Source organism: Camelus ferus, chromosome 8, assembly GCF_009834535.1.
Source record: "Camelus ferus isolate YT-003-E chromosome 8, BCGSAC_Cfer_1.0, whole genome shotgun sequence".
Classification (NCBI taxonomy): Eukaryota; Metazoa; Chordata; class Mammalia; order Artiodactyla; family Camelidae; genus Camelus; species Camelus ferus.
This window is the reverse complement of record NC_045703.1, coordinates 21076549-21095959: the sequence shown is the minus strand read 5'-3', so window position 1 is coordinate 21095959 and position 19411 is coordinate 21076549. Positions and strand designations below refer to the sequence as shown.

Sequence of the window (19411 nt, the reverse complement as noted above, 5' to 3'; positions counted from 1 at the left end):
ACATAACTACCTGTTTATAAATTTCTACAAAAGATATCTATTAATATGTCTGTGTTAATATGAAAAAAAATATAGAGCCAGGATCCTTATATTGTTCAGAATTCCCCTGGCTGCTTCTCTGAATACTTTTTGGGAAGCTGCTGGTTGGTAGAAATCACACTGATGTGTGGCCTTCTTAAAAATTGCCATACATATTTAAAATTTTTCAGGAGTTTTAGGACTAAAGTTTACATATTCCTTGGTTTTTTTTTTTTTTTTTTAAATTCACAGAAGGTAGTGTTACCGGATCCAAACTCGTTCTGCTTGCCGCACAACAGGCCAGTGAATTGGGAGACTAGGTGTTAGGGCAAGGAATAATGACTTTATTTGGAAAGACAGCAGACCGAGAAGACAAACATCCTAGAGAACCATCTTAACCGAGGTAGAATTCAGGCTCCTTTTATAGTGAAAGGGGAGGGGGCGTGGCTGGCTGTTGCAGACTTCCTGGTGCCAGCCAGACCCTGCAGGGGATGGGATAAGGCTTTGCTTTTGCAGCTGTGCATGTAGGTCAGGTCATGATGTTCTTGTATACTCATAATAAGACAAATATTATCCTCTGTTCTGCAACTTTTTATCTATGAATCGGAAAGTGTTATACCCTTAAAGGTCAGAGCCTTGAGAATGGGCTCTCCTGTATATTGGAGGCTGTAGGCAACATTCTTAATTCGAAGCAAAAGCAATAGAATACAAAGGTTAAAATAAAAGAATCAGGTCTAATATGGAGTCAGATTTGTTCTTCCCTGTTACAGTAGTAATAGAATATGAACCCAGTCGTAGGACTTTTAACTCTTAACTCAGCCCAGTTCTCCAGATTTCTAAACCCCCTGGTATTGTTTGCTTTGGATTTTTTTTTTTAAAGAGTTGAATTGGCACTTTAGTGTGTCTCGGAAAATTTGGCAAACAGTTTGTGGGAGTTTGTAGTTACTAAACATCAAAGAATATGAAGAGATATCCAGATGGCATTATCATTTACATGGTGTAAGTTATGGCAGACCTGTTAGACGGAGGAATTAGCTTCAGACCAGACATTGGAAAATTCATGTAAAAAAGTGTGGCTAATGACACTAGTAAATGGTTAAGCACCACTATTAAGTAAACGAAGGAGCGTACGTATGTCAGTACTTCCGATACCAGGCCTTATTCTCAGAATATTAATATTTTGATTATTATTTTTGCAGGCAGATTTTCAAGGGCACAACATACCAGTTTACGCTTCTTCATATATGTTTGAGACTTTAACTTCAGCCTAGCTTTTTCCCCCCGTTTTTGATTTCCAAGTTTTCATTTCGAGTTAGAGAAAAGTCTATTGAGTTTTCTTTCTTGTTCAAATATATTACTGTACATAACTTCCATTTCTAGGAGTTATTTCATGACATTTTGCTTTATATCTTCATAAAAAGTTGTATCTTTGAACAGGTGAAGTATGCCTTCCAAGTTTTTAGATTACTTTTTTACAAAAATATCCCTTTCTGGCTGCTTCAAATTTTAAATGTTATCTTACTGGGATAAATATGCTAATTAATGTGTTTCCTGAGCAGCAATTTTAATGTTTTTAAAATTTTAATGTTAAGTCTCTAAAATATTTTAAACTTTCTATTTTGTTCATGTAGCAAATTACTGAGTTCTAATTATGTCAGCTAGTGTTCTGAGCACTAGGCATAAAACAACAAAAACAAACAAAAAAAACAGACAAAATTCCCTGACTTCATGGAGTTTGCATTCTGGAGCAGGGACACAGACCACAAATAAAATAGAAAATGGCATGCAGAAGGTTCCAGGAGATGCTGTGGGGTTAGGCTGTGGACTGGAACTCCAGGCAGAGGACAGAGGGGCTGCGCTGGTGTGCCGTTCTCCAGGTGCCCAGGAGAGGGTTATGGCACCGGGTCCAGCTGGACACGCTGGATTATCCTCTCGGAAAGGGACCATCCTGCTGCTTTCCACACGTATTAGAACTCTGGGGGACCCCCAGCTGAGCATGTAACAATGGCGGCTTTTGCAGTGATGGGAGTGGCTGGCAGGGGAGGACATGTTGGAAGTGGACACCTGCTGTGCTGAGAGCTCTTGGAGCAAACCCACCCATCTTCATGTTGGCGCACATTTGCCATCCCCGAAGGAACAGCAGCCACAGTCTAGTCAAAGAAGCCGCTGGGGCTTCAGCATCTCCAGGGAGAGTCCTCATCGCCGTCTTCCAGATTAAGGACTACCGGAGTTTCTCTGCTGTTACTCACCCTTTGTCATATCCTGGCAAATCTCTTAGGTCCATTCTGGGTTTCTGAATCAGCTCATCAGTTACATATATATATATTTTTTGCTTGTTTTTGACCCTCATAGTTTGTAATACATTGTTTTATACAGTCGATGTTGATATAAGTACATAACATAGGTACAATAAGGTTCTAATAGGCTTACTGGGTGAGTCTGGAAAGGTTTCAGAGAGGAGGGAGCATTTGAGGTAAAGCTAGAAAGGAGAGAAGCAGGGAAGAAAGATGTTTTTGACCATAGTATTGTGGAAGAAAAAGGGGTGTGGTGCATTCAGGCCATGGTGAGAAGTTCTGTGTAACCAGGAGTGTGTAAGAATAGCGGGAGACAGCGTGGCAGAGGAGTATTGGAAAAGGTACCTCAGAGTCATAGATAAGGCATTTCCTGACCTATTTTATGCATAGAAGCACTGTAGGTTATAGGTGAACTACTCATGTTCATAATATGAAATCTCACAATAACTACTATTCATTTTATATTTAATGATACTAATACTGATAATTATATCTTCTTTTATTTGCCTGTCTTCAAATAATTTCCACCTATCCATTACCTGGTTTTATCCTAACAATATCTGAATGACACAGATCTGAAAATATTATAGTATCCGTTTATTTATTTATTTAATTTTGGGGTGGGGGAAAGTTAGGTTTACTTATTTATTTATTTAGAGGAGGTCCTGGGGATTGAACTCAGGACCTTGTGTATGTTAAGCGCTCTACCACTGAGCTCTACTCTCCCACCGTCCTTTTTTTTTTTTCTTAAATTGAAAGTATAGTCAATATGTCAATTGCTGGGGTACAGCATAACTGATGTCCCAGTCATGTGTATGTGTACATATATTCATTTTCATATTATTTTTTATTAAAGGTTATAAGATATTGAATATAATTCCCTGTGTATAGTATCCTAATATTTAAAAATGAGGAAACAGGTATGGAGAGGTTACATGATTTACCCAGTCACATGACCATGCTCAGAGGGATGTCAGATCTTCCGATTTTTAATTCCATGTACTAGTTGGATTTTATTGGTATGTATGTATGTCTTTTGTCTTTTTTTTTTTTTCCTCTGCCTCAAATTATTGTGTTTTCCTTTTCTCCACAGGACTTGGCTTTTTCCCTGGAAGAGAGACAGCAATTGAACATTCATGGATTGTTGCCACCGTGTTTTGTCAGTCAGGATATCCAGGTCCTTAGAGTAATTAAAAATTTTGAGCGCCTGAATTCTGATTTTGACAGGTAACACATTATTTATCTTAGGCAGTTGTCTAGTTTCTTTTATTAGATGAGAATGTTAAAATATTTAGTGCTTTGGAAAGCGTGGTCAACTTTGAGTAGGATTTGCCTGTAAATAGAACGATGTTTTTAAAACCAACTGCAGACTGTGTAGTATTTACATCTGAATAAAGTAAAATTTTCTTTTCTAAATTCTATCCTCAGAGAGACTTCTTTTCTCTTGTGGTAAAATCGGTGTTTTAAAGGTAAATTGCCAGGAAATGCCATTCCAAACTAGGTTAAAATGGCTTTGAGTCAGACTTCTAGTTCATTGTAAGTGAAAGTACACTTTTTCAGCTTCCAAGCGTGGTTCCAACACTATTGTGAATTTAGGTCAGTTACTTTGATTAGAATCCAGTTTCCATGTTTGTACAAAGATAAAGGTAACATTCTTCCATACCTTTGGAATTAGCTAGCCCTAAGTTGAAATTCTGGCTGTACCTTGCTAGTGGCGGGTCCTTGAGCAAACCACTACAGCCAGTGCTGTGAACACTGTGTATGACTTACCCTCTGCTTTTGACTACCTTTTCATATTAAGGTGTTAAACCTCGTCAAACCTCAGTTTTTTTTCATTTGTAGGTTGAAGAGAATAGTAGTTATTTGAAAATAGTCTTGCAAAGGTTAGAAGAGATAACGAACACAATACCTAGTAAGTCTTTGTGTTAGTCAGGGTTCTTCAGAGAAATAGAACCAACAGGATGTGTGTGTGTGTGTGTGTGTGTGTATACATACAAATATGAGGGAGAGAGGGAAGAGAGAGGGAGGTAGGGTTGATTGATTGATTTTAAAGAACTGGCTCAGGTGATTATAGTCTTGGTGAGTCTTAAATCTGTGAGTAGACTGGCAAGCTAGACGAGCTGCAGTTGGAGTCCAGAGGCAATCTGCTGGCGGAATTCTTTTTTAGCTGGAGAGTTGGAGGGAAGGCCAGTCTTTGTTCTGTTGAGGTTTTCAACTGATTGGATGAGGCTCATCCACTTTATGGGGGGGGTCATCTGCTTTATTTGAAGTATACCAGTTTAAATGTTAATCTCATCCCTGAAACACCCTCCCAGAAACATCAGAATAGTGGACCAGATAATCTGGGCATTGTGTCTTAGCCAAGTTGACACAAAATTAACCACTCCTTTTCAACTTGGCACCCATACACATCTCCTTAAACCAATCTTAATCTCTGAATAAAGACAATAAAAAGGTCATACTTCTGCCTAATATGATAGAACTATCCCAGGTACAACCGAAAACATACATAACCCTTTCCCCAAAAGAGGATGTGAGAAAGCCCTTGGGTGATGTTTATCTCTCTCCTTGACATCTCTCAACTTTAATACTATGATGTAAAGTGAACAATACAGTTGGCCCTTGAACAACATGGGCTTGAACTGTGTGGTTCCAGCTATATGTGGATTTTTTTCAATAAATACATAGCACAGCACTATATAGTCTGCAGTTGGTTGAATCCTTGAATGTGGAACTGCAGATATGGACGGCCAACTACAAGGTTATACGTGGGTTTTTAAATGTATGGGCGTTGACACCCTTAACCCCTACATTGTTCAAGGGTCAGCTGTATTTAAATACTATGATATAAAGTCGGTACCTCTATGTCACACAATAAAGGGATAAGAGGAAAAAATTACGTTTGTTTTTATATATTTGCATATATATTACAAGTATATGTATATGTGTGTATATATATAAGAAGTACTTATATATATATAAGAATAAGAAGTACTCATGATAATTACAGTCCTCTTTTCTGTAACTGGTCATGTGATCATAGCTGATATTTATAACCATCTTTTTTCCCTTACCCATTTTATTTCATTCTGAAGGGTCTGGGCCATTAGTAGTCCTGTTTGAATTGGGTTGTTGTAGTTTTCCATTGACTTGATGTCTGCCTGTATTTTTTTTTTCCATTTTTTATTTTGTTTTTTTTTAGGGGGACGAGGTAATTTCTTTAATTCTTAATTTATTTTTAGAGGAGGTACTGGGGATTGAACCCAGGACCTCGTGCATGCTAAGCATGTGCTCTACCGCTTGAGCTATATCCTCCCCCCTCCATTTGACTTTAATCACAGAGACACCCTAAGGGATCTCATTCTAGACATCCTCTCGCATTCCTCCATTGTGGAGGGGTAGTCCAGTTTCCCCTTGGTGGTCAGGATTAACCGCCCCAGCCAGCACAGTAACTCTCTTCTCTGCCTGTTGACTCAGGTGCACATGGTGCCCCAAGTGGCCAGTATCAGTCTTAACTTCTAGTTCAATAGCATCCTTGTCTCCTGGTGGAAACAGTCCTCCCTTTGGAATTAACACTTCTGGGCCAGCAGAGCATAAGGTCACAGGGACAGAAGGCAGAAATTTTGCTGGTGGGTCACTGGGGGCTGTAGTAGGTAATGCTGCTTCCATTTCTGCCTCCTTGATTCTTGGATGGGGGAATCCTGGCTATGGGAGAAATAGAACCGTTTATTGGACACTGATTCAGATCATGTGTAGCCTGCTGGATAATGTTGCCGCAGTTTTGCAAGGTGTTGCTACTTAGTTACTGTCAGAGAAGACCATTCCACCATTCTGTCAAGCCAGCTGCTTCAGGATGGTGGGGAACATGTTAAGACCAGTGAATTCCTTGGGCATGGGCCCACTGCCCCACTTCATTTGCTCTAAAGTGAGTTCCTTGATCAGAAGCAATGCTGGGTAGAATACCATAATGGCAGATAAAGCATTTCTTAAGTCCATGGAGGGTAGTTTTGGCAGAAGCATTGTGTGCAGGAAAGGCAAATCTTCATACAGAGTGTCTGTTCAAGTAAGAACAAATACTGTTCCTTCCATGATGGAAGCAATCCACTATAATCCACCTGCCACCAGGTAGCTTGCTGATGACCCCACAGAGTTGTGGCATATCAGGGGCTTAGTGTTGGTCTCTGTTGTTGGCGGATTGGGCGCTCAGCAGTGTCAGTCGCCAAGTTGGCCTTGGTGGGTGGAAGTCCACTTTGCTGAGCCCATGCATAACCTCCATCCCTGCCATGGCGACTTGTCTTATTGAGCCCATAGGTGATGACGGGGGCAGTGGGGAAAGGCTAACTCAGTTTGTTCAACGTGCATATTTGCTGCTGCTTAAACTCCTTTACTATCCCTTTCACTTGTTTCTTAAGTCCTTCCTTCAGTGGCATCTGTTTTTACTTTGTATTCTTTTCCTGGGCCATTTTATCAGCTGCCTCCTTAGAGCTAGTGACTTTCTTTATCACAGACTGTTCTTCAAAGATATATTGAGCATCAGTTCAGTGTCACGTGCTCTTTTATTTGTTTGTTTTTGTTTTTTAGGGGAGTAACTAGGTTTCTTTATTTATTAATGGAAGCACCAGGGATTGAACCCAGGACCTTGTGCATGCTAAGCACGTGCTCTACCACTGAGCTATATCCTCCCTATCAGGTGCTCTTTTAGATGCTGGGATTACAGACAATGATCTCTGCCCTCACAGAACTGATGTAGTTTATTTTTTTTAGATTATTTTTTAGAAAGTTGTAAATAGTAAAATAAAAAGTAAATTATTTAATATGCTAGGAAGTATCAAATGCTAATAAAGAAAAGAAAAGATAAGGTAGGGTAAGAGGGACTGAGAATGCTGGGGGGTGGGTATGGTCACTTCGCATTGTCAGGATGGACCCAGTTGCGTGGCCAGGATGGACTTCATTGAGAAGGTGAGTTATGAGCAAGTAATAAAAGGTAGTGGGGTGGTTAGCCATGACGAAATCTGAGGAACAGTGTTCTTGTGCTGCTGTGTTCAAGGACCAGCAGGGAGACCTGTCTGGAGCAGAGTGAGCGAGGTGAGGAAGGGAGGTTAGGAGAGGAAGTTAGTGAGGTCGTGGAGGACAGATCATGTAAAGACAGATTAGGAAGGCCACTGAAGGACTTCTGCTGTTACTCTGAAAGGGGGCGCCATTCAAGATTTTGAACAGAAGGTCAGCATGTTCTGAGCTGTATTTCCAGAAGACAAGTGCAAACTGGAGAATGGAATGTAAGAAGGGAGAGTATTAAGACTCTCACAGGAATCCAGGCAAGAGATGATGGTGGTTTAGATCCAGGGTGGTAGCAATGAAGATGTTTAGATTTGGACTATCTTTTAGCAAATCTGGCATAATCTCCTAATAGATTAGAGATGGCTATTAGAGAGCTTCCAGCGAAGAGGAGAAAACAGCAAAGAAACAGAGAAAGAATGATCAGTGAAATAGGAAACCCAAGAAAATACAGGGGCCTGGAAGGCAGATAGAGAAAGTGTGTCCAGCCCTAGAGAATGCCATTGGCGTCAAATATTCCAATAAATAAAGTAAGATAAGGTCTGAGAATTGATCACTGATTAAGCAATGATGACTTCCACATTGCTGAATCAATTTTAGCATGTCTAAAAGTCATCATCTTCTTCCCAAATGTTACTTTTTTGGTTTGGAATAACTTGTCTATTTGCCAAGCATTAGAGTCCTTGTATCTCTGACTTCAAATTCTGTGTGTTTTCAAGTATTCCAGGGAAGGAGAATCAATCCAAAAAGGCTGGTAAGACTATTAAGGATAATGTTGCAAAATTCTTTTAAGTTGTACCAAGCAGCTTGAGTTTTATTCTATAACTGATTGAAGGTTACAGGTAACACGATAAGGTTGATATTTAGAAAGATAATTCTGGGTCAGAAATGCCTCTAGAAAGAAAAAGACCATTTGGTATAAACAAGAAAAGTCCCTTGAACTTAGGAATTTTCAGGGTCAGTGCTACATTCACATTTTCTGCTTGTCATTTCCCGTGACTATTCAGTACTGCAAGTTAAAGAGTGGTCTTTCTATTTACTTAGTTAATGTTTAAACTATATTTATAATGATATTTTCATTTGTCTTTCATTTTAAAATAGGGATAAAGTCTTTCCAAATATTAAACAGAACTGCTGTTTCAGCACTGATTTTAATGTTTGGATGACACTAGTTCAGGTTTTAGGGTTCTTCATCCTTTGAGATTACTAGGAACATTTCTAAAGTCTTTTTCCATCAGATTTTTTCTGTGTGACCTAAAAAACATTGAATACTTTGTTCAAAAATGTTTAGTTAGAAATCTAAACAGCTGTTTTATGACTTTGTTGGGATATAGATCTAATTATAGACAATTTCCACAGGTATCTTCTCTTAATGGATCTTCAAGATAGAAATGAGAAGCTCTTTTATAGAGTGCTACTGTCTGACATCGAGAAATTCATGCCTATTGTCTATACCCCCACGGTGGGTCTGGCATGTCAGCAATACAGCTTAGCCTTTCGGAAGCCAAGGTATGTAAACTTTTATTTTAAATACAACTTGTGTCTTTATTTATTTCTTTGCAAGAGTTTTGTAATTTAAAAATTATCGAGTGGAACTGAAGTTTGGAAAAATCTAAATCAAACTTCATTTAAAAGAATATTAAGTATAAAAATATATATAACATTAAAAAACAGTATTTTCTTGATTTAAGATCATGGGAAGATATTTTTTTATAAACCAATTTAGGTTTCCTTTTACAGACATTAAATGAACTTTTTTTGGTAATAGGTCATAATTTCCTAAATTCAGTGTTGGCATTAACACTGGCTCTTTTGTTTTCTTTTAAGTGAAATTATGATCACCTTTGAAGAGATGTGAAATATACAGTTTTTCTAATTCATAGCTTTACTTTTTTCATTTTATTACTTTAATACATTTTATAACTTTAATACAATTTTCTAAAACTCTACCTTTATTTATTGTATTACTTTAAATACTTTTAGAACAAGGAACAATTGAAGTAAATAAATACTAATGCTTTTCAGCAACAGCAAAAGCTCAAGTTGAACATATTTGTGCTACTTACGGTTTTGTATGTAAAGATAAAAAAGAATGTTTATTAGTTTATACCACAAATATAAAAGCTTATTGAAAGTGCTGTCATTGAAAGGGGTATTTCAGAGGTAATGTCTGAAAGTTAGATTGAATATGTAGGTTTCACGAAGATACATTGCTGTAGTGATAATATTTAGCACACTTTGCCACAGTACCTTTTGTATAACGATATTAGCCACATTATCCCTTGTATAAAGAGAAGAATTAGATAAATATTTGTAGATGGTTGGTTAAATTACATTAATAGCACAGATCTATGTTGCATTTATATATTTATACAATTATAAATAATTTATATGTTAACAATGAATGAATTTTTTTCCTAGAGAAGTAAGAGTTAGAATTTAGCTAGTAATTATATTGTGATGAATAATTCTGTTTTGGGTATTATAAGTATATTCATTTTTAATCATACAAATTATACATATTCATTACTGAAAAAATGAGGAAATATGAATATACGTAGTAGGAAGAAATATTTTAAAAATGCCTAATGTCATCATGCCAAAAAACCTGATACATACAAATACATACTGTTTTCCTTATAGAAAGGATTATACTATTTAAATTATTTTTTACCTGTTTCTCTGAGTGACATTAACATCTGTCCATGTCTATAAAACGTATTTCTACATAAACAGAGACTCTTAATAAAAGCATTAGTGTATAAAACTTAGCTGTTTTAAAATGTAATTTAAGTATATTTATTGAAATTCTAACTTTTCTATGAGATACTGAGAAATGCTAACAGCTGTAAGAAATGTACAAGAACTTAGCTCCAAGTATTTGGGTTGAAGTTTACGTAGAAATCTCAATATCAACAATTACTTTTTGAACACCTACTATGTACTAGATGGTTTTCTAAGGCCATAAGATACATGGTATATATATAAATTCAGGAGCAGAAGAGACAGGCAGGTGAATAAAAAATAAGTAAGTTGTCTAGAATGTTGGAAGGTAACAAGTATTATGAAGAAAGAAAGAACAGAGCAAGAAAAGGGGCATACGGAGTGCCACTTGCTTTGTGGGAGGGGCAGTAGCAATTTTAAATGGAGTGGACATTGTAAGTATCATTGGAAGATGTCATTGGAGGAATGAGAAGGGGAGTCATGTACATTCAAGGGGAAATGTACCAGGCAGGAGGAATAGTCACTGCCAAGGCCCGCAGCGGGAACACGCCTGGAGACCAGGAGGGGCACAGAGACAGGGTAGCTGGAGTGGAGTGGGAGAGGGGAGGGTTGTCGGTGAGGTCACAGATGGACGGTAAAAGGGAGGATGCAGAACCTATAGTTTCCTGTGGGCTATTTTAAAGAACATTGGCTTTTATTGTTAGTTAAATGGGTAGAAGAATCGGGTAACCTGGTTAGCAGGCTATTATAGGAAGCCCAGTTAGTGAGAATGGTGGCTCAGATTAGGAGGAAAACAATGAATTAGGGTAAGAGTTCAGTTTCTGGATCAAGTCTCGAGGAGTTCCTGTTGAATTGGAGGCTTCCTGGAGCAGTAGTGAGAAGTATGAGTAGATTGCCTGCTTTCACTTACTGGTTTTGCCACTTGTTTTAGTCTCGAATAAATTAGTTAACCTTTCTGTGCTTCAGCTCCCTCCCCTGTAACGTGGGAATAATACTACAGCCCAACATCCTTTATCCACATTTTTTTATATATATATCTTTTATTGACATATAGTCAGTTTGTAGTGTTGTGTCAATTTCTGGTGTACAGCATAATGCTTCCATCGTACATGAACATATGTATATTCGTTTTTATATTCTTCACCATAAGTTATTACAAGATATTGAGTATAGTTCCCTGTACTATACAGAATAAATTTGTTATTTATCTATTTTATTTATATTAGTTAGTATCTGCAGTGAACTCCCAGTTCATCCCTTCCCACACCATTCCCCGCCGGTAACCACAAGTTTGTTTTCAATGTCTGTGAGTCTGTTTCTATTTTATAAATAAGTTCATTTGTCTTTTTTTTTTTTAGATTCCACATATAAGTGATATCATATAGTATTTTTCTTTCTCTTTCTGGCTTGTTTCACTTAGGATGACAATCTCAGGTCCATCTATGTTGCTACAAGTGGCATTATTTTATTCTTTTTTTCTGACTGAGTAGTATTCCATTGTATAAATATACCATAGCTTCTTTTTTTTTTCAAATTGGCCACCTTTTTTTTTTTAACTTTTTTTTATTGATTTATAATCATTTTACAATGTTGTGTCAAATTCCAGTGTAGAGTACAATTTTTCAGTTACACATGAACATACACATTCATTGTCACATTTCTTTTTTCGCTATGAGCTACCACAAAATCTTGTATATATTTCCCTGTGCTATACAGTATAATCTTGTTTATCTATTCTACATTTTGAAATCCCAGTCTATCCCTTCCCACCTCACGCCCCCTTGGCAACCGCAAGTTTGAATTCTGTGTCTATGAGTCTGTTTCTGTTTTGTATTTGTTTTTGTTTTTTTGTTTTGTTTTTTAGATTCCACATATGAGCAATCTCATATGGTATTTTTCTCTTTCTGGCTAACTTCACTTAGAATGACATTCTCCAGGAGCATCCACGTTGCTGCAGATGGTGTTATGTTGTCATACTGATGGTGGGAATTCAGTTTGGTACAGCCACTGTGGAAAACAGTATGGAGATTCCTCAAAAGACTAGGAATAGACTTACCATATGACCCAGGAATCCTGCTCCTGGGCATATATCTAGAAGGAGCCCTACTTCAGAATGACACCTGCACCCCAGTGTTCATAGCAGCACTATTTACGATAGCCAAGACATGGAAACAGCCTAAATGTCCATCAACAGATGACTGGATACAGAAGATGTGGTATACTTATACAATGGAATACTATTCAGCCATAAATACCATAGCTTCTTTATCCAGTCATCTGTCGATAGACGTTTAGTTGTTTTTATTGTACAGTGTTGTGTTATTTTCAGGTCAAGAAGAGAGTAATTTGACATTTAAATATATTATAAAGTGATCACCACAATAAGTCTAGTAACCATCTGTCCCCGTATAAAAGTTATTGCAATATTATTGATCATTTCTCTTATGCTGTATATTACGTCCCTGGGACTTATTTATTTTATGACTGGAAGGTTGTATCTCTTAATTCCCTTCACCTATTTTGCCCAGCCTCCTGCCTCGCTCACCTCTAATAACCACCTGTTTATTTTCTGTATCTATGAGTCTGTTTTCATTTGGTTTTTCAGATTCCAGATATAAATGAGATCATATGGTATTTGTCTATCTCTGACTTACTCACTTAGCATAATACCCTAGATCCATCCGTGTTGTTCCAAATGGCAAGATTTCATCCCTTTTTATGAGTGATAACCTATTGTATATATGTATATATATTTATATACATATATACATATATGTGTATATATTCATATATATACACATATCACATTTTCTTTACCCATCATCTATCAGTGGACACTTGGGTTGCTTCCATATCTTGGCTGTTGTAAATAATGCTGCGGTGAACATAGGAGTGCATATATCTTTTTGAATTAGTCTTTTTGTTTTCTTCAGGTATATATCTGGAAGTGAAGTTGCTGGATTGTATGGTAGTTCTATTTTTAATTTTTTGAGGAACTTCCATACTGTTTTTCATGGTGACTGCACAATTTACATTCCTACCAACAGTGCATGAGGGTTCCCTTTTCTCCATATCCTCCTCAACACTTGTTGTTTGTTTTCTTTTTGATGATAACCATTCCTATAGATGAGGTGGTATCTCATTGTGGTTTTTTTTAAATGAAGTATAGTCAGCTTACAATGTTGTGTCAATTTCTGGTGCACAGCACAATAGTTTAGTCATACATACATATACATACATATATTCATTTTCATTATAGGTTCCTACAAGATATTGAATATAGTTCCTTGTGCTATGCAGTATAAACTTGTTGTTTATTTTATATATAGTACTTAGTATCTGCAAATCTTGAACTCCCAATTTATCTCTTCCCACCCCTCCCCACCCTGTAACCTGTAACTATGTCTGTGAGTCTATTTCTGTTTTGTAAATAAATTCGTTTGTCTTTTTTTTTAAGATTCCACATAAAAGTGATATCATATGATACTTTTTTCTCTTTCTGACTTACTTCACTTGGAATGACGATCTCCAAAGTCACACCAAAGATTTTGGTGTGAGTCCATGTTGCTACAAATGGCATTATTTTATTATTATTTTTTTATGACCGAGTAGTATTCCATTGTATAAATATACCACAACTCCTTTATCAAGTCATCTGTCAGTGGGCATTTAGTGTTTCCATGTCTTGGCTACTGTAAATAGTGCTGCTGTGAACACTGGGGTGTGTGTATCTTTTCAAATTAAAGTTCCCTCTGGATATATGCCCAGGAGTAGGATTGCTGAGGTATCACCTCAAGCCAGTCAGAATGACCATCATTAAGAAGTCCACAAATGGTAAATGCTGGAGAGGGTATGGAGAAAAGGGAACCCTTCTACACTGTTGGTGGGAATGTAGTTTGGTATAGCCATTATGGAAAACAGTACAGAGATTCCTCAAAAAACTAAAATAGACTTACCATATGATCATTGTGGTTTTGATTTGTATTTCTCTGATGATTAGTGATGTTGAGCATCTTTTCATGTGCCTGTTGCCATCTGTATGTCTTCTTTGGAAAAATGTCTATTGAGATCCTTTGCCCAGTTTTTAATTGGATTGTTTGTTTTTTTGATATTGAGTTGCATGAGTTTTTAATATATTTCAGATATTAATCCATTATTGGATATATCATTTGCAAATATATTGGGTGATTTTCATTCTGTCTGTCTTCCAGATTGCTGTTTCATTCTTATGTATCATCTAATCTACTGTAATCCTCATAGTGTATCTTTTGTTCTGTTGTATTCTTCAGCTCTGATTGGTTCATTTTTATATTTTTTAACTCTTTGTTGAAATTCTCACTGTGTTCATCCATTCTTCTCCTGAGTTGGTGAGCATCTTTGTGATCATTACTTTGAACTCTTTTGTAGATTTATTGCTTATCTTTGTTTCATTTAGTTCTTTTTCTGAGGTTTTGTCTTGTTCTTACAGTTGGAACATATTCCTCTGTCTCCTTATTTTGCCTAATTCGTTGTTTATTTCTGTGTATTAGGTAGGTCTGCTATGCCTCCTAATCCTGGAGAAGTGGTCTTATGTAGGAGACATACTATGGGGCCCAGCAGCGCACTCCCTTCTGATCACCAGAGCTGTATGGTGCCCCCTGTGTGGGCTGTGTGTGCCCTTTTGTTGTGGTGGGGCTGACTACTGTGGGCATGCTGGTACGTGGGGCTGGCCCTTGGCCCAGCTGACTGCAAGGCCCTGCCCTGTGTGGTTTCTGTGGGTGCACTGGTGGGTGGGGCAGGTCCCTGGAGTTCATAGGCTTGAGGGAGAATTCCAAGATGGTGCTTGCCAGCACCTGTATCAACACAGTACAGTGAGATCCCCAAAATGACTGTTGCCAGCATCTCCAACCACACGGGGATTCCCAGCTGTCACCTGCCTCTCTGGAACGCTCTCCAATATCAACAAGTGGGTTTCACCTAGGCGCCTTTCAGATTGCTGCCTCTATGCTGGGACTCAGCTTATGAGTTTGTGATTCTCCTTCAAGAGAAGAGTCTCTGTTTCTAATATTGCTCCTGCTCTCCCAAATGTAAAGCCCGCTGGTTTCCAAGCCAGATGCTGTGGGGCCTCATCTTCCTGGTGCAGGATCCCCAGGCTGCAGAGCACAGTGTGGTGCTCAGATCTCTCACTCCTCCGGGACGACCTCTGCAGCTGTGGTAGCCCTCCTGTTTGTGGGTCACCAGCTTGGGCATGTGGGTCCCAAGTAGACTTATGTCTTCTACCCATCTCATTGTGGCTCCTTCTTTGTCTATCTTTAGTTATGGAAAGTCTTTTCTGCTAGTTTCTAGGTTGTTCTTGTGAATAGCTGCTCTTAAGTAGTTGTGATTTTGGTGTGAGTCCATGGCAGGGGGTGAGTTCAGGGTCATCCTACTCCACCATTTTGATCCCACCCTCCTTAATTCTTTAGTAGAATAATTCTCACAGCTTCTTCCATGAGTATTTAAAAAAAAAAAAGAAAGAAACCTGTCTGAAAATGTGTTATGTGGCATGTATTTAGATACTGTATTTAGAAAGGAAGTTGTGATTGTATTTGAATAACGATGGGTCTTTCAGGCATCAGTTAACATATAGCAGTTTTTTTTAAGCCAAAATTTACAGATGTCTCTTCAGTCCTCCCTGCTGCAACAGTACATATTCTAAGACGTTTAGAAACTAAACAGGAGGATTACACCTCTTATTATATTTACTTTGTGGGCTTGGTGGTAGCAATTAGGAACATAATTAGTGAAAGTTAAGGGTTAATAGTACAAGTACTGAGCTTAATACAGTTGCAAACAGACATATCTTTTGATCTTATACTTCTTAATTTATCTTAATGGCATGATACTTTTCTGTGGCTAGATAGTTATTTTTCATTTTGAGTATGGCATTAAAATCTGGCTCGGTGTCCAAAAATGAATTCTTATATGAATAACTCTACTTCTAACATTCTTAAGGTATGATGCTGGAATATTCATTTGTGGGGTTTGTGTGGAATTTCTTTTCTCTTTGGCATAGTACTTTGTGTGAGTTTTTCAAGATGTCATGGATAATGATTTTTAAGAATGTTGTTGAGTTTGCTTAGATTATCTTATTCCCGTAACATTCAGTTCTTGCAGAATTTTCAGGATTTGGTAGGGTATATGTCAACACATCTAACTGTGGCCAATTTGTAGACAGAGTTGTGATTTTGGGAAGCTGAAGACAGTTCTTTATGTTTTTGCTCAATGCTGATCCTACTGTGTTACTTAAATTACTTGTGTTCTGTGAAACTTTCTTTAAGAAAAGTTTTGTGCAAATTGATACTGCAGACATATGTAAAGAACAGCTAAAGCAGATTTAGGTAATTTCTTTGGAAATATTTCTAACTGCTGTATTTTACACTGCATTTTTTTCCAAGAATCATCTCCCTCTCCTATGAGTTCTTATTGGGCTACATATCATTTTACTATGCCTTTGGCAGTTAATCATGTTCCTACTTTGAATATTTCAAATGTTCTATCCAAGTACTCTTGGTCTCTTTTCTTTTTAAATTCAATTTATTTCAGTTTTTAAATTGAGGTATACTTGACATATAACATATTAGTTCTGGGTATATAGCCTAATGATTCGCTACTTGTATGTACTGTGAAATGATCACCACAATAAGTCTAGTTAGCATCGGTCACCATGCATAGTTACAAAAATTTTTTCTTGTGATGAGAACTATTAAAATCTACTCTTAGCAACTTTCAAATATGTCATACTGTTATCACATAGTATTGTATATAGTGATGCTTTATAGTTAATAATACTATTATTAACTACAGTCACCATGCTGTTTATTACATCCCATGACTTATTTTATAACTGGAAGTTTGTAACTTTTGACCTTCTTCATCCACTTCTCCCATTCCCCAAACCCCCCACCTCTGGCAGCCAACAATCTGTTCTATCTACAGGTTCTTTTTTTTTTTTTTTTTAACCCCTCTTGGTTTCTTTTGTTGGCATTTTACTTTCATTTAGTCCCAACTAGATTGCACACATCTAAAGATTTATTCCTGTATTTCCCATGCTGTTTAAGCTTCATGTCTGGTTGGTGCTGGATTAATGTGTGTTGTTTGCTACCTAGTAGAGATAGTAACTTAATATTACTCTGTTCATTCACTCACAAAGAAAAATTTGAAGTATTGATATGTTCTTTATTTCTCCTACTGTTTTAAGCATATTGTTCTAATAGGTAAATTCTCGTATATAATAAATCTGAAAGAAATTAGCTTCATTCCAAGGAATCAAGCAGTGAAGAAGTAAAACTTTGGTGAAATATAGACAAGTTTAAACACATATACTCCTTTCAACTACTCATCTTTATGCAGTACATCACTGATAGTTATTTTGGCAAAAAGAGGAGCTAATACAACAGTTTGTCGGTGATAGTTTTTAAAAAAAGTGTTTCCAAAGTTTGATCCTACTGATACCAATTGGTTTGCCAAAAATTAGGTGAAAAAAGCATTCAGTGCTCAAATTAATTGGAGAAAACCTGAATTAACTAAAATTAAACAGATTCTTTACTGTAAGATTTCTCAGAATAACACCTGTTTTGCAAGGTGTTTTGAATGGCAAGATTAGATTCAATATAGATAATATACCTACCATAATCTGGGCACAAGGTAGCTTTTCCCGAGGAGTGGTTATTACAGCTAGTTTTATTATAGCTTCTGGATTTCTTGAAAATGGATGATGGTGTTACTCACCGAGCTTCAACAGAATAGAATGTGTTTGTAAGAGAGATGGATAGTTCTTTTCAGGACATGCTGAGTTTTAAATGTCTCTCGGACGTCCAAAGTTGGGGAGTGGTGTCTAATAGGCAGTTAAATGTATGGACGTGGAACTTTGTAGATAATATTTTTAAAGATCCTAGTATTTTAACTCACACATTATATACACTACATAAATGGTACCTATTTTGAATTTTGACATTGACTAAGATTATTAGCAAGCTAATTGTCAAAGAAAGCAATCAATAAGATATTTTCTTTTTTTTTAGTTTATTTTTTCCTAGAAAATTCTTAGAGAAATGCTTAAAAGGAAATACTAAGATGAACCAAAACAAAAACCTGAAATAATTTTTCTATATTTATTGTTCATTTGTATACCTATTTCCTTTGGAATTCCAAAAAAGAATTTGAAGTACAGCATTTGTTATTTGAATTGTGAAGAGTAAGCTTTCTTTTTTAACCTCATGTATAATTTCATATGAGGATGTATACCTAGTAATACAGAAACAGTCATAACCATGACCGCAGTTAGACTGTGACTATAAATGGAGTTTGTTTACTCATAACGGAAACATGTAGTTTCTGCTGATAGGCCAAAAGTTCAGCAAATTATGTAGTCTTATAGGGTGAGGGTGTCCGTTTTAATTGATATTTGGTTTGTGAAATAGCAGTAAGAAAAGAAGCTTCAAAGGAATAAATATAAAAAGAAGCCTTCCCAAAGCTAATACTTTTTTAACCCAAGAATGCTCTCATTATATGCTGCAGCTTATAACTATCAAATTAATTGTTAATAGAATGAACACTTTCATATTGTATCGTTTCATAAACGTTCTCATTTTAAATCTACCCAGTTTTCTTAAACATAATCAATTTTTATGATGTGCTATGTAGGTTTATGATGGCAATTTTACTTTATCAAGCTGTAAGTACTTTAATAACTCATTAATCAGTTATACATAAGGAGAGTGTAAGTTGCTTATGGAAAAGAAATAGGGTTATATGGTTTCTCAGGCAGTTTTAAAAGCGGAAATTAAATGTTTAACCCCACAAGGCTGTGGTATTTTTAATAGTTTTATCTAGTTATCCGTCGTGATCCATTGTGATGTAAACTATCAGGTGGTTCAGTGCCCAGAGGTTAACAGACATCTCTCGCCCTCCTAGGTCATGTCACTCTCAGAGCTGTGGAAGTTTCTGGGAAGGGGTTAGCAAAGGGTCCACACCTCTAAGTGGTCTTGGATACAGATCTGCCCAAGTGGACCAGGACTGTTCTTGATTGGACTTGGCTTTCTTCGGTTAAGCCACTTTAGAATCTTTAGAAATATTTAGGAGACTTTTGAAAACCAGAGAATGTTTTTGGCTTACAGCCCTGGTTCAGTTTGTAATTTTCATTTTTTATTGTGTTAGAATTTTCTGTTTCTACATTTTCATTATATTAGAATCTCTAGAAATTCAGATGGTTGATATTTAAGGGAGCAGCTAATTTTTTAAATGTGTCTAGAAAAGTGATCATTTGAATGTCAGTTATTAATAAGCCTTTTACCCTTTGC

At 36.8% G+C, this 19411-nt stretch overlaps 1 protein-coding gene across 1 annotated transcript in view; it reads left to right on the top strand.

Moving 5' to 3' along the window:
* The window catches only part of ME1 (malic enzyme 1), a 170037-nt gene that overhangs the window by 23123 nt on the left and 127503 nt on the right, over positions 1 to 19411 (top strand). Inside the window, exons 2-3 of the mRNA XM_032484526.1 lie at positions 3406 to 3539; positions 8727 to 8876. Coding sequence (XP_032340417.1) covers positions 3406 to 3539; positions 8727 to 8876 — 284 coding nt within the window. The remainder of the gene's footprint in view (positions 1 to 3405; positions 3540 to 8726; positions 8877 to 19411) is intronic.